A 21,410-nucleotide genomic window follows, 5' to 3' on the forward strand; every position below is an offset into this window, starting at 1 on the left:
TCTACAGAATGTCCTGATGATTAAGGTCCATTAGGCTTACATGTTGGCATGCAGGAGGATTAACTTCAGCCTGGGGCATGACCATGAACTCTTACCTGGTCCAAGTGAATGCAAAGTATTTCTGATCCTCCTTTTTGATGGGTATAGAAAAGAATGTGTTTCCCAGCTCAGTGGCCACATAGCAAGCTCCTGAGGTATGTTATCCTGTTCTACTAAACACTCCACATCCAGCGAAGCACCTGGGTCACTGATTACAATTTGGTCAAGCTTATATAACCCACTGCCATTCGCCATGATCCATCTAATTTTCCTGGGCTCTACTGGTAAATTAAAGTCTTTGAGGGTGTCTCTGAAATCTGCTGTTCCCCCAGGGATATGGTATTGTTTTGAGGACTATTTTGGCCATGGGGGCAGTAGTTCAAAGTCTTCCCCTTAGCCTTTCCCATCATATGGCTTTCACTCCTGCCAAGTATGGCCATCTTAGTATAGGCTCAAATACCAAGGAAATGACCACAGAGTGGGCCTGGAATCTCTAACACATTACAAGTCATATTTGGACCAAGTTTCTGTCCTTCACAAGCCCCCACTCTACTGGGGAGGTCCAATGTCATTTTGGTTCTCCTTGAATTAGTGTCTTCAAAGGATCTGAGCACTTATTTCCCTAAACGTACAGTTATACTGGCATGAGGTCCTTTCATTCTCCAAGGAGAAGTTCAGGGGAGCTGCTGCTACAGGAGCCCAGGGTATGGGCAGAGTCTCAGAAGCTGAGGAGCAAATGCCATCAGGAGGCCAAAGAGGAGGGAGAATACAAATGTTTGTGGGATTGGGGCACATGGACACCCCTGGGATCCCCCGAGTCCATGATTCTCTGGAGTGAGGGACTACACCCAGTTGCAAGGGACGGATAAGAAACTTGAGCTAGGGAAATCAGGCAGGATGGATGAGAGGAGAGGCACCCAGCAGAGGTTACCTCTGTAAAAGAGGGAGGGTACCTCTACCACAATAGGAGGAAGGCAGGCAGGACCAGTGCCAAGGCAGGTGGGCAGCCAGTGGAGGGCCCTAGGGTTCCACCTGCTGACTTCAATTTCCTCTGCGACACAGAAGGTGGGATTGCCTCCCGGGAAGGGGGTCAGAACTTCTAGAAGAAAGGAGAGGTTTGAAATTGTCTACACACAAATCTTTTGTACATCTATGTAGGGGAAACACAGATGTTTCCCACATAGGTACATACCAAAAAGTGGATACCGCCTCCCTTTTGTCTATCCAGTGCGTTAATTTATTAAAGATGAAGAGTAGGGACTGGCCCTGGGGACCCCCAAGCCTCATGCAGCCCTCTGTGGGTATTCTCTGAACAGCATTGCCCAGGGGTCTCTGCAGGATCACAGAGCACATGGTACCTCTTCCCAGCACCTCACCCTGAGGACAGGAGCTGCTCCAGGGGGGCCGCACTGCCCAGCACCCTCAGAACCCCACGAGGCCAGCCCCTGACACAGTCCCCAGAGACAATGTCCGTTCACAACCCACCACCCACCACCTGCCCACTCCTTCCTCAGGTGTCCCAGGAGCCTCCGGTGGGGCGGGGGGCCGAGATTGGGCAGACCCCTCAGCTCTCCTCACCACCCAGAGCCTTGGTCTTCAGGAAGACGCTCTGCATGGCTGCGATCCGGGCCTCATCTTGGATGTTGAAAACCTGGAACTGTGGGCAGAGTTGAGGAGCAAGGGCCCCACCTGAGAGCGGGTCCAAGCGCCAGGCCCCAAGCCTCAGCCACCCCTTCACCCAACGAGGAGCAGCCTGCTCCCCTGACCTCTGGCCTTCCTGCCTCTGGGCCTCTGCCTGGCCATTCTACCTGCTAATGGGCTTGCCCAATGTCATCCCCTCCGGAAGTCCCTCAGGCTCAGCTGTCTCCCTCCCAGGGGCTCATGGGAGGCTGAGTGTGCACCACCCCCTCCTCACCCATCCACACCCAGTCTGCTAAGACCACAGAGCAGGGCCCATTCCTGAACTGGAGTAACAATTATTAAATGGCGGGGAGGTAATGATCCCAGGAAGCTCTTAGCACCTCAGCAGGTGGAAGGGTGCTAAAATAGACCACCCTTGGACCTTCGTGCTGCTGGAACGAGAAGCCAGTCCAAGAAGCACAGGTGTGCTGTGGAAGGGGTGATCGGGAAGCAGAGGAGGGGCTCCCCTTGGAGGTGGGTAGAGGCTCAGCTGAGCTGCCGGAACCTCGGGCTCAAGGAGGGACAGCAATGGAACCACTGGATGGGTTGGAGGGCAGGACAGAGGATACCAGGTCCCAGAGAGCCCAGGTGAGGAGCCCAGGAGGCCTGGGGAAGGCCAAACCCCTCCCCAGGGAAGGGATCCCCAGGTGGGCAGGTGGTGAGCGTTCCCCAAAGGTCAGTCTGGAGGTGACTCTGGTGGGGAATGGCAACAGGCTTGGGCAGGTAGTGACCCTGGGGTCAGCAGCAAGCGAGGGCATCCATGGCCAGTCTGAACCGGATGTCACACCCATCCCAGGAAAGGCTCTCCGCCAGAGCCCTGACCCCGCCCCAGCCCTCCTCGGCTCCCAACCAGGGGTGGGGCCGGCTGCACCCACCTTGTCCAGCAGGACGTCGAAGTAGGCGGTGGCCCAGTAGGCGGAATCGCTGGCGGGCAGCTGGAGGAGGGCCTTGAGCCTGCTGCCCACGCGCGGCGGGGGGTTGCGGCCCAGATGCGTGGCGTGGATGCGCAGGGCCGCCTCGGGCTGGCTGGCGAAGGCCTCCACGCGCTGGTAGAGGGCGCACAGATCCAGGCCCGTGTCCCGCAGCAGGTTGAGCTCCGGGAAGAGCAAGTGCGGCAGGTTCTCCGTGGCCAGGCAGCAGAGCAGCACCACGAGTGGGCGGTACACGGCGCCCTGCAGCTCCGCCCAGTCCTCGCGCGCTGGGAACAGCGCCGCGGCCCACAGCAGCACCATCTGAGCGGCGGGACAGCGGGACGCATCAAGCCCTGTATCCCAGGCACTCCCAACCCTTGCCCCTGCGCCCCTGCACACCCTGCCCCCACCAGAACCTCCCCGCACGCTGCCCCCGTCCTTGCTATGGCGGCAAAGTCAGCGCTTAGGAAGCCTCTACCTAGTCCTGCCCAGCTCTGCTTCTGCTCCTCCCCTGGCTCTCCCAGGGCCCGCCCCGCCCTTCAAGGCCTGCCCTTGCCAGCGTCCAGGACCCCTCTCAGCGGCTTCTCCTTCTGCAACACACACACACACACACACACACACACACACACACACACACACACACACACACACACATATTGAATTCCTATTCATCCCCTGCAGCCCACCCAAAAGACCCACTGCCTTGGATCAGCCAGCCCTGGTCTGTGCTCCTTTGACACCTGGACCAGACCAAGATCTGAAAGCAACAGGGACTGACCAACCTGGCTGCCCCAGGCGCCCCCTCCGCCCCTCAGTTCAGCTTGAGGCTTGGTAACCACAATGTAGGGGCCACCAGAAGTCGGAAACCCAACTCAAGGGGAGAGGGATTGAGGCCCAAGGGGGCACTTGGCGACCCAAGTTCAGACAGGGACTTGGGGTAGAGCCTGTCTCTCCTGATGCCAGGTGGGCCACCTGTTCCTTAACAAGGAGTCAACTAAAGCCTGCCCCCCCACCCATCATGGGATGTCCACGGGCCAGATGCCCTGCTCACTCAGGGACGGTAGACCAGCAGAGAGACCCAAGATTGCAGCCCCCACCAGCTCCACTCTCACCTGGCAGGGGCAGGGGTGGGGGCATGGAGGGACATTCTAGCCCAAAATGCCACCCACAATGGATCAAAAACTGCAGCCCCTCCCTCACTCCTCTCAGCAGCTGACAGTTTATAAAGACTCTGAGTGACACAGAAGCTCATTAGCCACAAAGGGGTGCGTTTCCCTTTTGAAGGATGGGGGTGTCCCTGAGAGGTGACATGGCTTTCCTGAGGCTCCCCAAGGACAGCAGGGAAGGTGGTAGGGGCCTCAGGACTGAGGGACCTGGCCCCTTAGGTGGTGCGCTAGGAGGGTGGGCAGCTCTTGGGGTCGGCTGAAGAGCATGCCAGAGCAGGAGTCCCAGGGAGGTGCTGTGCAAAGGGCCTGTGGCCACTCAGGGCAGGTGCTACCCCTCCTCAGAGCCTCAGGATCCCCTACCGTGGGGCCGGCTCCAGGCTGCACCCCTCAGAGTGACAGGAAGGCAGAGCAGGGCCCCCCTACAGGCTCCTCCCTGGTAGAGAAGGTGAAGGCCAGCAAGACAGAAAGCAATGCCACTGAGCTCTCACCACACGGACCTTCAGGTGGCCGAAAGAGAGCCCAGCGCTGCGGCCACCGTCTCGCCAGTGCTCATGGTTGACCCGGTCTAGGATGGAGAGGCTGTCGAGGTGGTGGCCTCCCAGGGTACCCAGCACACTGAGCAGCTTCGCCAGCAGGTGGTCAGCGGAGACCCTGAAAAGCAGATGTGTGCGCACGGTCATATCTACAAGCCCCCGACACCTACCGACACGGTGAGGAAGAAAGCGCCCAGCCCAGGCTCTGCAGCCTCACCAACTCTGAGAAGCCCCCAAGCTCACCGGCTCAGCGCACAGGGGCTAGGAGGGAAGCATCTAGCTTTGTGTAGGGGTCCTCAGGCCAAGAATCCGGAGGGACCCTGGGTGCCTCCTTGCCAGCCCAACCTCATGTGAACAGGAGGGGCTGCCCAGGATCTGTCAAGGTTGAAGCACTGGGGCCCAGGGCAGGTCCTGTGAGCCACCCCAGCCTGGCAGTGCGAAAGTCCCCTGACACCCCACTCAGGAGACCCGAACCAGCCCTCCACAGGCAGCCGCAGCACCCAAAGAGCTCAAGCCCATCTCAGGGTCCCTGGGTGCTTTCTCCACCCCATGCCTATAGGGCAGGCCATGGGCCACCAGGAACACTTCTTTAGGGGCCCACCCAGCACACAAGGAAGACCTCCTCCCATCCTCCCCTCTTCCTGCACTCAGAGGCTGGAATGACCTTCTGTCCCAAGGTCAGAGACCATGGCTGTGGTTGTGGGAAGGCCATGCGCCCCTTATTTCCAGAAGCCACTTTCCCCACCCAGCCTTCCTGCCTGAAGACCCCTCTCAGCCTTCCCAGGACCCTCCGTGAACCTGGACAGGCCACCTGTCTTCTGCTGCACTTTCCCACCCTAAAGGAAAGGGGCCAGACTGCCTCCATAACAGTCTTGTCCAGTCCAGTCGCCTCCAGCTCTGGATCTCTTGATGGCTGAGACCCCGTAAAACCCTCTTTCACGGCTTGACACTTGCCCAGCTCCCCCGGAGGTCAGGGTCCCAGCTCCACCTGCCCTGCAGCTCAGACAGGGGTACAGCCAGCAGGGAGGGGGACGTGCTGGTGCGGAGAAGCGGGCTGTGTTTGTGAATCCCACCTGCCTCCACCCTGCAAACCTGGATTCTCCCCCTGGATACCTCCCTCCACCTCTGCACACCTGGATCCACCCCTGCCACCTGCCTCCACCCCTGCATACCAGCCTGCATCTCTGAACACCTGCCACCACCCATGGACACCCAATAGCTTCAGGTAGGATACAGGGGTCAGACTGCTGGGGCAGAGTGGGCCCGGGACCCCACAGAAACTGCTGCCCCAGGAGAAAGCCGTGGGGGTGAGGGGGATAGCGGGCAGCCCCTCCCTGCTTGCTCCCTAGGACCCCACAGACCCAGGGGAGGCATGTCCTACCTCCAGTGCTGGGCACTGGCTGGCTCCAGGTCCACCCCTTGGGCTGTGATCCTTTCCAAGCTGCCCTCTGGGAATCCGGATGTTAGGCGGGAGTCCACCCGGGTGAGTGCCACCGGGTTCCTCCTCACCACAGGGATAACATTGAAGTGAATCGTCCTCCAGCCACTGGACACCAGCAGGGATAAGCAGAGCTCCCCTGCCTTCAGGCTCGATGCATTCAATGCACCTGCAGAGAAGCAGGGGACACTGAGCCGACCCCACCCTGTGGGCCCCCACACCTGTGCCCTAATCACCTCTGCCAGGATTCCTCCAGCAGCCTTCTTCCCTCCTGCCCAACTGGCTGCGGTGCCATCATCTTCTTATACTTGCCACCCTCTCCACCCCCCAACCGTGACCCCCACACATGCCTTCACCCCGTACACCTGCCTCTATCCTGCATACCTGAATCTACCCCTGGACACCTGCCTCTACCCCTGGACACCTGCCTCCACTCTGCACACTTGGATCACCCCTGAAAAGCTGGGTCCACCCTGCAAACCTGGATCCTTCCCCTGGATACCTCCCTCCACCTCTGCACACTTGGATCCACCCCTGAAAACCTGGGTCCATCCTGCACACCTGGATCCACCCCTGCCACCTACCTCCACCCTGCATACCTGCCTCCACCCCTGCATACCAGCCTCCATCTCTGAACACTTGCCACCACCCATGGACACGTAGGTCCACCCCTGCACACCTGAATCCACTCCTGGATACCTGACTCCACCTCTGGACTGCTGGATATATCTCTGGACCCCTGTATCCACTCCTGGACACTCTGCTATACCCCTGGACACCTGATTCCCTCCCTGGACACCGAGGTCCACCCCCTTGCACACTCATCTCCATCCGTGGACACCTGACACCATCCCTGGACACCTGCCTCCACCTCCTGGACACCTACATCCACCTCTGGAACCTAGGTCTACCCCTGGATCCCTGGATACATCCCTCTATACCTGCCTCCACCCCTGCACACCTGTCTCCATCCTTGGAACCTAGCCAAGTGAGCAACCAGCCAAGCCTGTGCAATGACGCCTTTTATGGCAACTTCCAACAGCCGCATCTGCCTGTGAGGTTTGTCTTTGTTCCGGTCTACTTCACCCATACCCCCGGCTTCCCAAGCCTCTCTGCTGTACCCTTGGGGCTGTGCTCTTAACTCAGTGCCCACTGGCCCTGTCTGGACAAACTGAGGCTGGGAGGCATGGCAGGGCCCAAAGGGGCATTAGGCCCAGGCCAGTGCCTGCCTGCCAGGGGGCCAGCGCACTCCAGGCTGGCTCTGAGGGTACCCTTGCCTGAAGCCTGGGTAGATGGAGCTCTAGGGCCACCTGGCACCCTGGATGCCCGGGCATCCCCTTGGCCCCAGCGGCCTGCCCCGAGCTGCATCCTGAGGAATCCCACGGCACTACTCAGGCCCATTTCCGGAGGCCACTGTAGCAGCTACCTGCCCAGGGCGAGGCCGAGGCCCCCCAGCCAGATGTACACGAGCCACAGCCCTCAGCCCAGGACCCTCCACACGCCCCCGCCCAGTGCATCAACACACAGGTCCGTGCCTCTCAGAACCGCCCAGCCCCCAGCAGGGGCAGGCTGCCTCTGGGCTCCCTCAGCCCTCACACCCATCACCCACACCACCACAGTAAAGGGCCCCTCCCCGATTGGGCTGCCTTTGCATGTGTGCCGTTTTCCTAAGATCATTCTAGAAGTTGCTGTTGTAATTTGAATCAAGTGCTTTAGTTCCTGATAGTGGCTGAGCAGACACACCCCTTCTGGTTTGGTTAAATTTTTCCTCTTCCTTGGAGGGAGCTTAAAAATGTAGGCCACTGACATCAGCACTGGACGGAAACGTCCCCGAGTGCACTCTGTGTGGCCTTGTCCCCTTAGACCTTCCTGCTGTCCCAGCACACACCGCTCAGCGCTCACCCTCGACCCCAGGGGCCGAGTCCACCCAGCACGAGCCCAACACCCAGGTAGTAATTCTCAGGCTCTGATGTGTGCAAAGTAAAGCTGTCTCCAACGTGAGCTGAAAGGAGAAGTTCTGAAAGCCAGTGCAGACCGACCCGGCCCAGCCCCAGTGCCACCAGGGCCTTCCTAAAGAGAGACCTTCGACCTCTCCCTCCCAGATGCACCCCTGCTCACACACAAAGGCCAGGGTCAGTGAGGACCCTTTTCCTGGAAGCCTGCATCTCTAACAGTTTCGCAATGCTGCCCCTCCCGCCCGAGGGCCCACCCCTCACTTGTGCTAGGGCCCCTCCATGGCCTTTCCAGATCCTTTTCCTTCTTCACCCCAGGTCCCACAGAATGTAACACCAAAAGCTGGTGTTTTAGGGGGCCTGCCCCGCTGGGCCCTGATCTAAGCCCCTCCCATGAATTAGCTCATCTGAGCCTCACAGCTGCCCGGCACCATTAGGCCTGTGACGCCCATCTCCCAGAGGAGAAACTAAGGCACCAAGAGGCAGCTGAGTCAAGATCACAACCCGAGGAGTGGCCAGTGGGTGGACATGATGCTCGAGAACTCTGGGGCTGACTTCAAACCTCAGGCCCCACATAGTTTACCTCTGCCCTGTGACCCTGTTGGCTGACCTCTCCCCCCGACACCCATATGGCTGACCCCTGCTCTCCAGGCCCCATGCGGCTGACCTCCACTCCCTACAGCCTCCAGGACTCAAGATGCTGCACCGTCCATGTGGCCCTGGTCGGTCCCAGGAGACGGGGCATCTGCCTCACCCCCCGGCCTGCTGCCTGCCCCTCCCCTTGCAAAGGTCAGGGCATCTCCTGGGCATAGCAGCTGCTACCATCCACCCAGGTGGGAGAGCCTGACCTTCCTTGCTCCCCACGGGGGCAGGACAGCGAGCACAACCCCTGCAGACCCCCAGGGCCTATTGCTCCTAGAGGAACTAACTTGCTCAGGGGGCAGTAGAGGGCGGCCTGTACTGGGAGCATAGTGTGGGATGTGGGGTTTGTGCGGAGCCGTGTCCCTAGGGCCACAGCTCGGGCTCTCGTTAGCACCCCAAATCATGCCCAGTGGGTGTGGGGTTCCCAAGACCTACTGTGGGGGGTGGGCCTCCAGCCTGAGGAGGATACAGTGTCCACGCAGCCTTCAGCCCTCAGTGGAGGCGGTGAGGAGGCGGTGTCTGGTTCTGAGTCTGGCCTTGGCCTGGCCCCAGCAAGCCCGGCTGCTCTGAGGCCTGGCCCTGCTCTGAACCCCGAGTTCCAGAGCCTGGTCATGCTCTGCACCCCAAGTTCCAGGGCCTGGTCCTGCTCTGAACCCCGAGTTCCAGGCTCAAGTCCCTTATCCCCTGCATTCCTGCCATAGTGCCACATTCTGTCCAAAACATATTCACAGAGCCCCTTGCACCCCCCTCCCCAACACACCCTCCTGTGCCTGCCCTGCCCTGCCCAGACCCACCCAGACCCACCCTGACTCCCCTAAGGCGGAGTTCCTTGAAATAAGAACCCCCAGACCACCCAGGTGGGGCTACTGCATGGAGGGATGTGTCTGGAGAGGGGCTCACTCAGGTGCACCCAGAGTCCCCCTCTGCCCCAGTTGTCCCTTCTCTCCCCCTCCAAAAACAAATGAACACTGGAGCACATGAGGAGGGTGAGCCAGGTCAGAGGCCAGGCCGGCCAGCTGGGAGCACGGTCCAGGTGTGGCCCGAAGCGAGACCCAGCATGTGCCCTGGAGAAAGGTCTCTATGGCGAGCAAGTGAGCGTGGGAGCTGCATGCCCCCCTCTACCACTCCCCACCCCACCCTGCAGCACACACAGTAGGTCCTGCAGAGACAAGCCACCCCAGCTGCGTGGACCCCTGTCTCCCCAGAATCACCTGCAGGAGGCTCTTGGGCCTTTTCCTGGAACCCACTCAGAACGGGTCCTGGCCCTACCACCTGACCATGGGTCTCAGTCTTGCCATCAGTGAAGGGTTGAGGGGTGCAGTGATGCCCAGGCCCCCCAACTCTTCATTCAAGTATTTGTCATCCAGAACCACCACTTGTGGCTCTGTCCCCTTATCTGCCATCAGAAACATATTTGGTTCCTGAAATGGCAGTGTGGAAGCCAGCCAGCCACAGCACCTCCACCCCAGCTCTCCCCACTGCAGCCCCAGCCTAGTGCCTGGGATGGGGCAGCCTGAACCCTGTCATCTGGGGCCACCCCACATCCCTTTCAAGTTAAGTGTCAGAAAACGATGCCTGGAATTTCCTTGCACACCCATCTCTCTTCCAGCTCCTATGAATGTGCTTGCCAGCCTCAGACTGGCCTTCCAGCTGGAAAGCAACTTGAGGACAAGGATTCGTGGACAGCTTTGACTTACCTGAATGACCCCAGGGCAGGGCAGAGCCTCCTGGTCACCCCATAAGTGAATGTGTCTCTAGATGGGGCTGTGGGCCCATGGGTGACAGGCCAGGTGGGAACGGTCATGCCTGGTCAGGTGAGAAATCTAAAAACTCCTGCCTAGCCATTCCAGGTAATTAGAAGTTTGAGAATATGGCTATATAAAGTCCCCCTGGAGGGTACCCTGCCAGGCCTAGACACCTAATCATAGGCCCTGCCATTCCCTCAAAGGTGCTGTGTCATTGGGCCCAGGAGGCTGACCACCTGCCCCGGTCACCCACCCTGGGTCACCAGGCTGGGTTGGGAAGCCGGGATGAGAATCTCCTGCCCCTACCCAGCCTGGTAAGCCACAGTTAGGGACGTGCTTGTATGGGTCTTGCGGAAGCCCCCTTGTGCCTCTAAGAAGGCAGAGAAGAGCCTGGGGGTGGCCAGGCCCGGCACCCTACACATGGGGCAGCCCGAGTGGTCACTGCCCTCCACACACATGCAACACCCAGATGTGTACACACACCCGCATAAGGGGCATCGACACAGCTGCACACACACAGTGAGTATACATGTACACACAGACATACACTGAGCAACGACACACCTGCACATCCACACAGCTAACAAACACACACACATGCACCCAGACACATATATTGAGCAATCACACATCTGCACACATACACATGCAGCAACCACACTTGTGCACACAGACACACACACCGAATGGTCATGCACCTGTGCACACCACACACAGTGTGCCACTACCTGGCGTGATGAGACTGTGGTGTTTGCAGTATACAGTGGCCGCCACCAGGAGGTCCCTGAGGACACACAGGACCTTGCTGGGCACGATGTGGCCACAGCACTTGGCGTTGTCCTCTGAGCAGGCACTGAAGACGTCATCAGCTGTCCACTGCTCCAGACCAGATGCTGCCTTGGGGACACCCAGGTGGCAGGACGTGGGGCCCTCGGAGGGCTCGGTGGGCCCAGGCTCTTCCATCACGAGGGCCTTGGCGTCCACCCACAGGGGCACCTCCACGTCCTGAGGCCCCTCCGAGGAGCGCAGGGCAAACTGGAAGGCCCCCAGGTCGCGGGAGTAGTCCACAAGAAAGCGGGAGTCCAGCACATGCACGCGCTCCAGCACGGTCAGCAGCACGTCCTCCGCACGCTGGAAGTCCCGCACCCGAGCCGTCTGCCGCGAGTGGATGGCCTGCAGGTAGTGGTGCCACAGGGACACCTGCACAGCCATGGCCAGCCCTCGAGGGTCTTGACTGCTCCTGGCTGCTGGGGGACACACCAGGCTGCCGGGGGACACTCCTGCCCAGGTGAGGAGCGGGTCGCAGGTGGGGCACCTGCTCCCCGCAGAGTAGAATTCCAGTGTGGAGGCCCGACAGGCGCGGTGCAGTGGTTAAATAGCTGAACAGGGGCCAGGTCTTTGAAGTGGGGGTGACTCAGCCAGCCGCAGTTAAGAATGGCTCAGGCGGGGCAGGAGGCAGGGCCACCACCCAGAGGCCCAGCCAGGTGCCTCCGCCGCTCATGAACGGCTCAGGACGCCCCTGGGAACTATCACTCGGGACACCTGTGCTGCCCAGGTCCGGCCACCACTGGGCTGGACTGCCCCCAGGATAGTGGGGAGTAGGTGTGTCTGTCCCTCCTCCCACTTCATAGAGGGCAGCCTCACAGCTTGAATGAGCAGGGTGGGGCAGGGTGACACCCCAGATCTCAATGTGCAGCCCCCACATCCCTGTGGTCTCTTTCCAGGGTGGCCCGAGAAGCCATGAGCCCTAGGTGGGCACTGAGGACTGTGTTTATAGAACAGTCTTGAACAACCTGAGTGATCACCTGGATGTCTGTGCCGACTTCAGCAGGGGTGGGGGAGGCTTCATCTTGGGGTCCGCAGCTCTGGTGTGCCCCCTAGGGCCCTCGGCCACCCACCCCTTCCCCTCCCAGCCCAAGAGCAATGGGCACCCACCTCAGCCCAGGAGCCGGAACACATCTTCTCCTGGGGAAAGCTGGGCTCTGTGACTCCTCCTCACCAGGCTGGAAAGCCTCTCTCCACCAGTCCCCTCAGCACCTGCACTGGGCACCCTGCCCGCCCGCCCGCCCTGCCCCGCCCAGGCCTAAGCAAGTCCCAGCCGGCAGGTGGAGGGAACCAGCCCCACATCGACCCTTGGCCCCGCCAGGTCTCCATGCACTCAGCGTGCTCAGCCGCTGGAGGCTCTGCAAACAAGGAACCTGAAGACAGACCCAGGCAGACGGCATTAGGGCCCTGGGCGCTGAGCCCAGGTCTGCCCCGTCCCCAGCCGCTCTCCAGGGGGCCTCCCACCCAGGCCATGGAATTTAGCTGCCCGGAACTCACCACCATACCAGGGTGCCCGTACCACCGTCAAGCAAGAGACAGCTTTCCCTTTTAAACCCGACCCTGTCTGTGCTCGGGGGTCACCCTCCCAGGCAGCTGCTTAGATTCTGGGAGCCACATGCCCTCGGCCAGCTGCCCACCCCTCATCCAGCCTGCATCCTTTGTCACTCCTCACCTCCCGAATGCTGAGCCCCACTGGACCCGGCGCCTCTCACTGTGCCTTCTACAGACAATACATCCTGGTTGCCCTCTGCACCACAGCACGCTTGCCATGGGGAGATGGAGTCTGGCCACACTAGCCCCCAGCTTTGCCCCTCCCCAGCTTCCACTGCTCACCCCCCTCTCCCCCCACCTCCACTTCCCACCTGGCCAAGCCCCGACCTTCCCCTCCACCCTCAGCAAGGACTCGCACTGTCCCTTGCTCTGCTCCAGGACACTGGCCTCCTGTTGTTCCTCAGTTGGACCCAGCTGGTCCCCGTCCAGGGCCTTTGCACGTGCTCCCTGCTCCCTACTCCCCCTGAGCCAGCCCCTTGCGTCTCCTTTGCCCAAATGATGCCTGTCTTCCTAGATGGCAGCTCAGACCTGAGCACTCCAATGGGCCAGGTCCCTGTCGTTTCCCCCACGTCCCTGTGTACCCACCCCCTGCACAGGTGGGGGCTTCTCATTATATGCCTGTAGCCAGCACAGCAGCACCTGGAATGCACTGTGGAATTGTGGATGAGCAGAGGCCCCATGGGAAGCGGGACTTGTGCCTCTCCTGAAACTTTAAGGAGGGCAGGGGATGCCGCAGGAGAAAGGAGAGAAGAAGGGGGGTGCTGGCAGAGGGAGTGAGGCACTGCCCAGCAGACCCAGCAGCCTTTGGCCACTGGAGTTGCAGCAGCTTGGGGGTAGGTCACCACCTAGCAAAGGGCATCCAGGAGACCCTGGAAGATGAGAGGTGGAGCTGTAGGGTGGTATGGGTGGGGATGGACAGGCCCCATCAGGGGCGTAGCTGCACAAGGAGGCGGTTCAGTGACACACACCCACCACAACGTGCATGTGTTGTGTTCATTAAGCCTCTTTGTGCAACTCAGGGGCCAGAGCACACAGCCTGTATTTCCAGAATCCCCAGATGCTCCAGGAGAGGCTTGAACTGACTCCAAGAAATTAATTGTGGGGAAATCCAGGCGGGGCCATGTGTCGTCAGGGACACCAAACCATTGTTGTTTCTAGTCAGCCTCCCCAGGGTCCTGTAGGTGTCAACTGAATCCTGTCCCTGGGGACAGCAAGCATCAACTGGACCTTGTCCCCTGGGGTCCTTCAGGTGTCAACAGGACCCTGTCCCTGGGGTCCCACAGGTGTCAACTGGACCCTGAGCCAGGAGCTCTGCCTGGGATGCTCCCCACATCCCCCCTGCACTCAAGGTACCCCCAGACTGCCGGTCCACTCACACGAACTTCCCAACCCCACTGTTTTGGCCTCACTGGGCCCAGCTCTGCCTCTGGGATGCTAAACTGACTAACACACGGTAGACAAGAAAACAAATGGTGACAATGCAGGTGAGGGGTGCACACTGGGCCCCCAAGTGCAACTCCGAGCAGAAGGGTCCAGCATGGTCTGAGCAGCCAACAAAGCCTGTGGGGACCCAGAGGAGATGCTCCCTCTGCGCAACGGTCTGCACAGCTGTAGGCACCCAGGTGCACCCGGACGAGCAACGGTCTGCACAGCTGTAGGCACCCAGGTGCACCCGGACGAGCAACGGTCTGCACAGCTGTAGGCACCCAGGTGCACCCGGACGAGCAACGGTCTGCACAGCTGTAGGCACCCAGGTGCACCCGGACGAGCAACGGTCTGCACAGCTGTAGGCACCCAGGTGCACCCGGACGAGTAACGGTCTGCACAGCTGTAGGCACCCAGGCGCAAAAGCAGAGTGGTCAGGCCCGGACGAGAGCCCAAGCCCAGGCGCTGCTTACTGTGGGCGCAGGCACATCACTGCCCAATCTGAGGCTTAAGGTCCACAACGGAGGAAGGAGGCAGCCACCCAAGAAGGTCTCCCCAGATGTGTTCCTCTCCAACAAAGCCTGCGACCCATTCTGGGAAGTGTCTCCCACATTGCCTGGGAGCTGCTGCTGAAACGGAGTAGTCCTAGCTCGGTGAGAGCCAGGGGATCCTACCCAGGTGTGGCTTCTGCCAGCGCTAGACAGGAACAGCAAAGTGTTGACCTTGGACAAAACTGCATCCCTAAGTGTGGACATGTCGGACCCCTGCAGCCCCGTCATCGTGGGAAGCCTGGTTACCCCTTAACTCGGGAGTAGGGCAGCCAGAGAAAATATAAAGCACCCGGTTAAATTTGACTTTATCTGAAACTCAGATGCAACTCACGTGAAACCCATTTATCCCAAACATTATGTATCATTTACCTGGGATTGAAATCTAACTTGAAGTCCTGAGTTTTTGCTTGCTGTGCGTGGCCCTCCACTCTGAGGTCAAACCCGTGAGTACTTTGGAAATGGACTCTTGAAGCCACCCAGAAGGTTGAGGCAAGGAGGCCTCTATGCCTTTGGGGTGACCAGGCTCGCTGCCGCATTGCTGACTTCATCCAGGTGCAGTCCCCAGGACCACAGGAGCTGCCCCTGCTGGGAAGCTCCCAGATTCCTTTCCCATGCTGCCACTCAGGGTGCACACACAGGCCTCAGCTGATGTTGTCATTTGTGGGAGGTGAGAACACAGCAGGAAGCACAGAGGCTGGGAACATGTTCAGAAAACCGTGAGTAGCTGGGTTTGGTGGAGCAGCTGAGAAAGAAGCCATAGGTTGCCGAGGAAGGGCGGCTGGAGTGGGAGGGAGAGGCTCCAGCAGTGGGAGCAGACCTGGGTAGGCAAGCAACTCTGGCCAGAGGCTGGTGGGACAGGACACAGCCACCTCCCTCACATGTGGTCAGCTCCACCTGGACAACTGCATGGAGAAGCCAGGTATTCCTGGAACCCTGGAAGGTCACCCCAATAGGCCAGGGGGAGCTGGCAAAGGGACAGTTAAAAATAACTGTGGGAGGGGAAAACCAAGCTCCCTCCAGCCTGAGCTGGCCCAGGCCCACCAGGCCATCCCTCTCCGATTATCTGACCAACTGACCCCACCAGCAGATCTGCATGGAGCTTATCAAGCCGGAGGAGAGAGAAGCAAAACTGACCAGGCAGAAAGCACAAGGGAGCAGGGAAGGTGGGGGCTTCAGCCATGGGACTTGGACTTGAAGGCAGAATCTCCAAGCGTTCCCAGGCAGGGCCTCGGCCCAGGCTGCAGACTCCCTGCCTTTTCTCTTAGCCACATGCCCCAAGACATTGCACCAGAATCAACACCCTCCGCTCACATTGCAGTATACTCGGGCCTCCTAGCCGCACCTCCCATGCCGGGGACTCACCTGGGGCCCTCACCTGGCCTGAGGAAAGTCTGAGCAGAGTGGCAGTCCCAAAGAGGTGAGGGCTTGCTGCAAAGGAAGGCCAGGCCCACAGCGAGGGGTCCCTGGTCACACCCTGACACCACCCCGGCCAGCAACCTGCCCAGCCTGCTCTCAGTAGGACTCAAACTCACATCTCACCCACTCATCCTGCCTCTGCAGCCTGCTCGGGCCTCACGTTATACAAGGTCCCCACCATTCCCACCTCCTGCAGTTCATTACATCAAAGACACCCCCCCAGGGCACCTTGGGCCGAAAGTCTGTCTCCAGTTTCTAACGATAGGTTGATGGTGTTTTCCCCAATGTGGAATGATTGGGTTGAAGGAAATAGGTATCTTTTAAGAAAGTTCATCCTGCTCACCATCTCTCAGCCAGCACCCAGGGACTGTCCTGACCCCTGTCCCCTCTGTGCCCCAGGGTTGACACTGGGCTGTCCCTCTGAGCCACCCCCATCACTGTCCACTCTCTTCCGGCTGCAGAGCAGGCCTGTGACACCTGCCAAGAAGCACACAGTGGGAGGAGAGGGGTGAGGCAGAGAAGCACATGCTAAGGCCCCATGGGAAGCTCCCCGAGCCAGAGGACAAGGGACGGAGATGCACGTCATGTGCACAACTCTGGTGTCAGCGCCCAGCCAGCCCGGCTCTGTCCTCTCCCACCCCCAGCACTGCCCACCTTCAGGAAGTGATGTGCTGACCTGGGTGAGGAGGGCTGGGGCCACCTCTTGAAACAGGAAACAGATGGGCTCTTCTTGCATAAAGGCACAAATGCATGGTCACTGCAGGACAACCAGCGCTGGCATCTGGTCAGCAGTGCTGGGCAGTGCCAAAGTGTAGTTCAGGATAGGGCTGCATTGGGTGCAACCTCAAAGTGACCCATGACCTACTCCCTGTCCAGCACCTGGAGGGAACACACCCTCAGACAGAACTCAAAGTGTCTGTGACCCGGGGACCAGCTGAGGCGGCAGCCTTTAGCATGGCCAGCTGACCCTCAGTGGTACCGGGTCTGTGGACGGCTCTGCAGGCCAAGGCCCTGACCTAGGGGGCGGCCTTGCCAAATGAGCAGACAGAGATGAGGAGCCACTCCCCAATCCCAGAGTGGGAGCAGCAGCGCTGGGGGCTGGGATGCTGGGGGCTGGAATGCCAGGACCAAGGCCTCTGCCTGCCTTCTGTCCCCCTCTTCCTGAGAACTGTCTGCATGTACACCCATCCTCGGGGACACATCAGGGCGGCCTTGCAAGGGGCAGCCAGGGGCATCAGGGTGGGCAGCGCCTGTCAGGGTGAGGGCGAGAGAGGCAGAGCCAGCCAGAAATGACAGCCCCGTGAACCACGTGGCCTTGACACAGGACGCCCAGTGCCTTTCAGACGAGCTTCAAGGTCCCTTCTGCTCAGGGCCTGCAAATTTCCAGCAGGTGACAGAGACCCCCCACCCCAGCCACACAGCCCCCATCCACATGTAGGCCTCCCCACTGCCAGACCCCCTGATTTCCCCAGAGGAGCTGGACAACCAGGCCTTGTAGGGACATTCCTGGTCCCATAAGCACAGGGGGGGCAAGCTGAACCTCCTTGAGGAAGACCAGATTGTCAACCACGGGGGTGCCCCTGAAGACAGGATTCTCCCCTGGAGCAGCCACAGGCAGGGCAGGTGGGGGAAGTGAGGCCTCCCAGGGTCACTGAGGACTTCCCAGATCCCAGGAAAGGAGGCCAGGGTCCAAGGCCCAAGCCAGACCCTGTTCGAGTCCAGAAGCCCGAGGTCTGTACCAGCACCGAAGCTGCTGTGGGTAGACCAGATAACCAGGGCTGGGATGTGACCCCTAGACCTTCCTTTGGGTACTTGGGTGTTCTGGGAATTGGCTGTGTCCCCCCATCCCAACCCCCCATCCTGCTGGCCTGTCCCAGAGAGCAAGTCTTCTTTGCCTGGTGAGGACCTCTTTCACACTGTCCTGCTGTCCCATGGACTCCCTCCCCTGGGACCCCTGCCCAGGCCCAAGGCTAAGCCCACTTGGGGGTTTCCTAGTCCAGCGACGACCCAGGACGCCAAGCAGTGAGGCCTCAGCCGTGTGTGCACGAGCTTGGGGAACCCCGAGGAGGGCTCAGCTCAGAATACGGTAGCCAGAGAGACTTCCTGGAGGAAGGGGTGCTGGCTGGCGCATGCTAGCATACAGGCTTGGAGCAGGGGGTGTACCAGGACAGCCAGGGTCCAGTCCTTGATCTCAGTCTCACCTGCTGCTGGGGCTACAATGACAAGGGCTACAGTGGGCATGGTCCATGCAGGTGTCATGGCATCAGAGCTGCTTTGGTACCTGAGAGGAGAGCGGGCCAGAAGCACGTGGGCACCTTGGGCCAGGACAGAGGAGGGTGAAGGGGGAGGGTACCAGCGATCTTTAGGCAGCAGGTCACTGGACCATGTGGGGAGGGGAACAGAGTGACTGCCTTGGCTGATGGCAGGGCCAAGACACAGTGCCACCCGGCAGCCCCACCACCCAGCGGCCCTACCACAAGGCGTCCCCACCACCCAGCAGCCCCACTGCTCGGCGTTCCTACCACCTGTGATCATCTGTCCAGGGGCCCTGATCTCCCCTGACTTTAGCACTGGAGGTCCCACGTCTTCCCAGCCCATCCTTTGGCATCACCTGGTAAAGGCAGTGTCCAGGCAGGGCGAGGGCCTCTGAGGAAGGCCGGACGTGGCGACCGAAGCGCTGGGACAGGCTGGTTGGGGATTGACGAGCCAAGCCCGGCATCAAGCCCAGGTTGGGCCGAGGTTGTCTTCTGGGTCCCACTTGGACCATGGAGACCCCCACCCTGTCCTACGATCCTGCCCCAGGGTACCCCCTACTCTGAATGCAGGGAGCACTTTCTAAACTCAAATCTGACCTCTGCTGCCTTCTGGGGGCCATCGGCTACGGAGGCTGGATGCAGGGACCTTGCTGAGGCCGAAGATGCCTGGCCTGTCTGGACACACCTCCCGGGCAGGGCCCCACATCCAGCCCATGCCCCCGGCCCTTGGGCACCTGCTTCTGGGCCAGGGTTTAGGGGAGGCTCCTCGGTAGCCAGCACTCAAGGCCACCCTCCAGGGCCACAGCCTCCTTTGCAGCCTCTTCGTCCCCACCTCCAGCACGCTGCAACGAGACCCTCTGGAAGGAGCGCTCCCTGAGGACGGGATCCTCAGAGCCTTCCTGTCCCCTGACCCCCTCACTGGGGTTCAGGCAAGGTCAACTAGAGGGAGGGAGGTGGGAAATGCTGAGGCTGGTTTTCCTCCCCCTTGTTGGCAGGCAGTCTCCCAGGTCTCCCAGAGCTCATGCCAAGGTATAGCCAGCCCATCAGCAGCATCCAGGACTCAGGGGTGGTGCAGACAGCTCTGGGTGACTGCGGGGCAGAGTCCTGGAGCTGTAGTTTCCTCAGGAGAGTCTGGGGCTGCCAACAGGTGCCCAGGCCACTGGGGCCCCTGGGTCTGAGCTGGGCCTCTGCTCTGTGGCTTCAGAAGCCAGGGGGTCTGGGCTGATCAGGCCTCATAAAAAATATCCCAGGGACAGTCCATGAACCCCATACCTGCCAGGGGCACCCAGAGAGCTGGAAGGACCCTGCACAGGCACCTTGGAAGTGGCCTGGGCCCCACCAGGCCTCGCCAGGTTGTACTGTGGACATGCTGAGGCACTGAGTAGTGACCACCTGCACAATCTGCTCCCACGGGCTCTGAGTGCCAGGAGGCTGCCTCCTGACCCCCTAGGCTGGCTCCAAGGAACTCCCAACCCCAGGACCAAGGGACGGGCTGTCCTCTCTCCAAGGAGGGTGGTTACCCCCAGCTTGAGGGCCCCATGCTTGGTAGCTGTCCCTTCCCAAGAAGGACTCCTGTTGGCATAGCCTGGCTTGCGGAGGTCCCAGCCAGGAGGCAGGAACCTGTGATGGAAGCAGCAGGGTGAGAGAGGTGGGGCCCTGTCTGCGAGGGTGTCAGCCGGTCTGGGGGCTGGGGCAACAGCCCTGCTTCCCTCCCATCCCCAGCATCAGGAAATCTGCACCCCTGGTGGGCCTGGGGATCAGCTTTGTTGACGTCCACCCCTACAGACCCTCCTGTGCCCTGCTGAGGGGGCCGGCTCCCACCGGACAGGTGAGCTGAAAGAAATGTTTCTTCACATGGATGGGACCTAAAACGGCACCAGGGGGAGAAAGTAGACCAGCAGGGCTCAGCTCTCACACCTGTGTCCCCGTCTAACCCCCCATTAGAGCAGGTGTTGAAGGGGTGAATGCATCCCCCCCCACCCCCGGCCAGCAGGCTCCCGGGGCTCCTGGGTGGCTCTGTCGGCCACTCCCGCAGGCGTGGCTGCCCAGGTGAACAGCTTTCCCCGGAGCGTCCTGGCTCACCAGGGAAACGGCTTCCAGCCATTCCCCATAGCAACAGGGTCTGCACTCCTGTTTCCAGGGAAACCCAGCCCTCAGCGTCCCGGTTGTCACAGCAATGCAGAAGGCTCGGTTGACCTGCGGTGCCGGGCACCCAGACTCAGAAGTACTAGGGGCAGGAGCCAGGGCCAGGCCTGGGTCGGGGAGGCCGCTGGAGCTAGCCGCACTTCCTCCAGGGTCCTGGGCCCCCGTGGACATGAGCTCTGCCTCTAGCGAACCTGGCAATGGGGACACTGCCGAGCAGTCCCGGCTGGGGCTGGACACCGTGATCCAGGTCAGTGGGGCTTCCCCAGGAGCAGGCTTTGTGGGCAGAGGGAAGGCCCCCCACCCACCCCTCCCCGCTCCGAGGGCCACCCGGCCTGCTACATGCTTAGCACGCACACATACACACATAGGTGCACACACACGGGAGTGCAGAGTCCACTGGGGAGGAGCCCGGGCAGACAAGAAGACCACAGCTGCCTCCCGACTCTCAGGCCTGGCCGTCCTCCTGGCTGCCAACTGAGCTCAGGTGGCAGCTTCCCGATGAGCCTGGGCCTGCAGCCTGCGCTTTGGGGCTGGGGAGGGACAGGCCACCACTGTAGACACTTTGTGGCGGTCTGGGGGTCTGTTCCATGAGCTCCAGAATTGCTGGCCTGCTTATCTTCTGATGCCCTCATGCACAGCACCCATGGCAGCAGCGCCTGGGAGCACTCCTTCTCCCCTCACTTCCCAGCCGCCCCCGCCCCTGGCCGCATACCTTACCTACCCATCTGCTGGGCCGCACCTCCCGGCCGCTATGGTGAGGCAGTGCCCACCTGCAGCTGCCCTCTCAGAGCTTCCCAAGACCCTGATGGGTCCACCAACTCATACCTCTTTATTAACCGACTCTCAGAACCTTGAAACTGCACCCCAGAGGAGGACGGGACCCTGTGTAAATAGTACAAGTCGCCCAAGAAAGAACACCACCCCTCTTTAGTGATGGGGGTCTAAATAACACGGGAGGGCCATCACTCGTGGGCACACAGAAATGTACAGATGCACACACACACACACAGATGCACATGTATACACACATGCAGATGCACACATCCATACACATGCCGACATGTTTGCATGCAAATACACACATATAGACATACACACAGATACACATATATATGTGAATGCAAATAGAGACAAGC

At 60.3% G+C, this 21,410-nt stretch overlaps 2 protein-coding genes across 2 annotated transcripts in view; one reads left to right on the top strand and one right to left on the bottom strand.

The window, feature by feature from the left end:
* Window positions 1–1,253: 1,253 nt before the first annotated feature.
* On the bottom strand, window positions 1,254–12,095 carry MAB21L4 (mab-21 like 4). Its single transcript, XM_077153311.1, has 5 exons — window positions 10,835–12,095; window positions 5,711–5,936; window positions 4,294–4,447; window positions 2,595–2,951; window positions 1,254–1,696 (listed from the first exon to the last, which is right to left on the bottom strand). The coding sequence occupies exons 1-5, from the start codon at window positions 11,316–11,318 to the stop codon at window positions 1,604–1,606; spliced, it is 1,314 nt and encodes a 437-aa protein (XP_077009426.1). The 5' UTR covers window positions 11,319–12,095; the 3' UTR covers window positions 1,254–1,603.
* Window positions 12,096–20,056: 7,961 nt separating this feature from the next.
* CROCC2 (ciliary rootlet coiled-coil, rootletin family member 2) overlaps window positions 20,057–21,410 on the top strand; it is a 102,388-nt gene continuing 101,034 nt past the window's right edge. The window contains exon 1 of the mRNA XM_077151745.1: window positions 20,057–20,521. Coding sequence (XP_077007860.1) covers window positions 20,306–20,521 — 216 coding nt within the window. The 5' untranslated portion in view covers window positions 20,057–20,305. The remainder of the gene's footprint in view (window positions 20,522–21,410) is intronic.

This window comes from Tamandua tetradactyla, chromosome 3 (assembly GCF_023851605.1).
Source record: "Tamandua tetradactyla isolate mTamTet1 chromosome 3, mTamTet1.pri, whole genome shotgun sequence".
Lineage (NCBI taxonomy): Eukaryota > Metazoa > Chordata > Mammalia > Pilosa > Myrmecophagidae > Tamandua > Tamandua tetradactyla.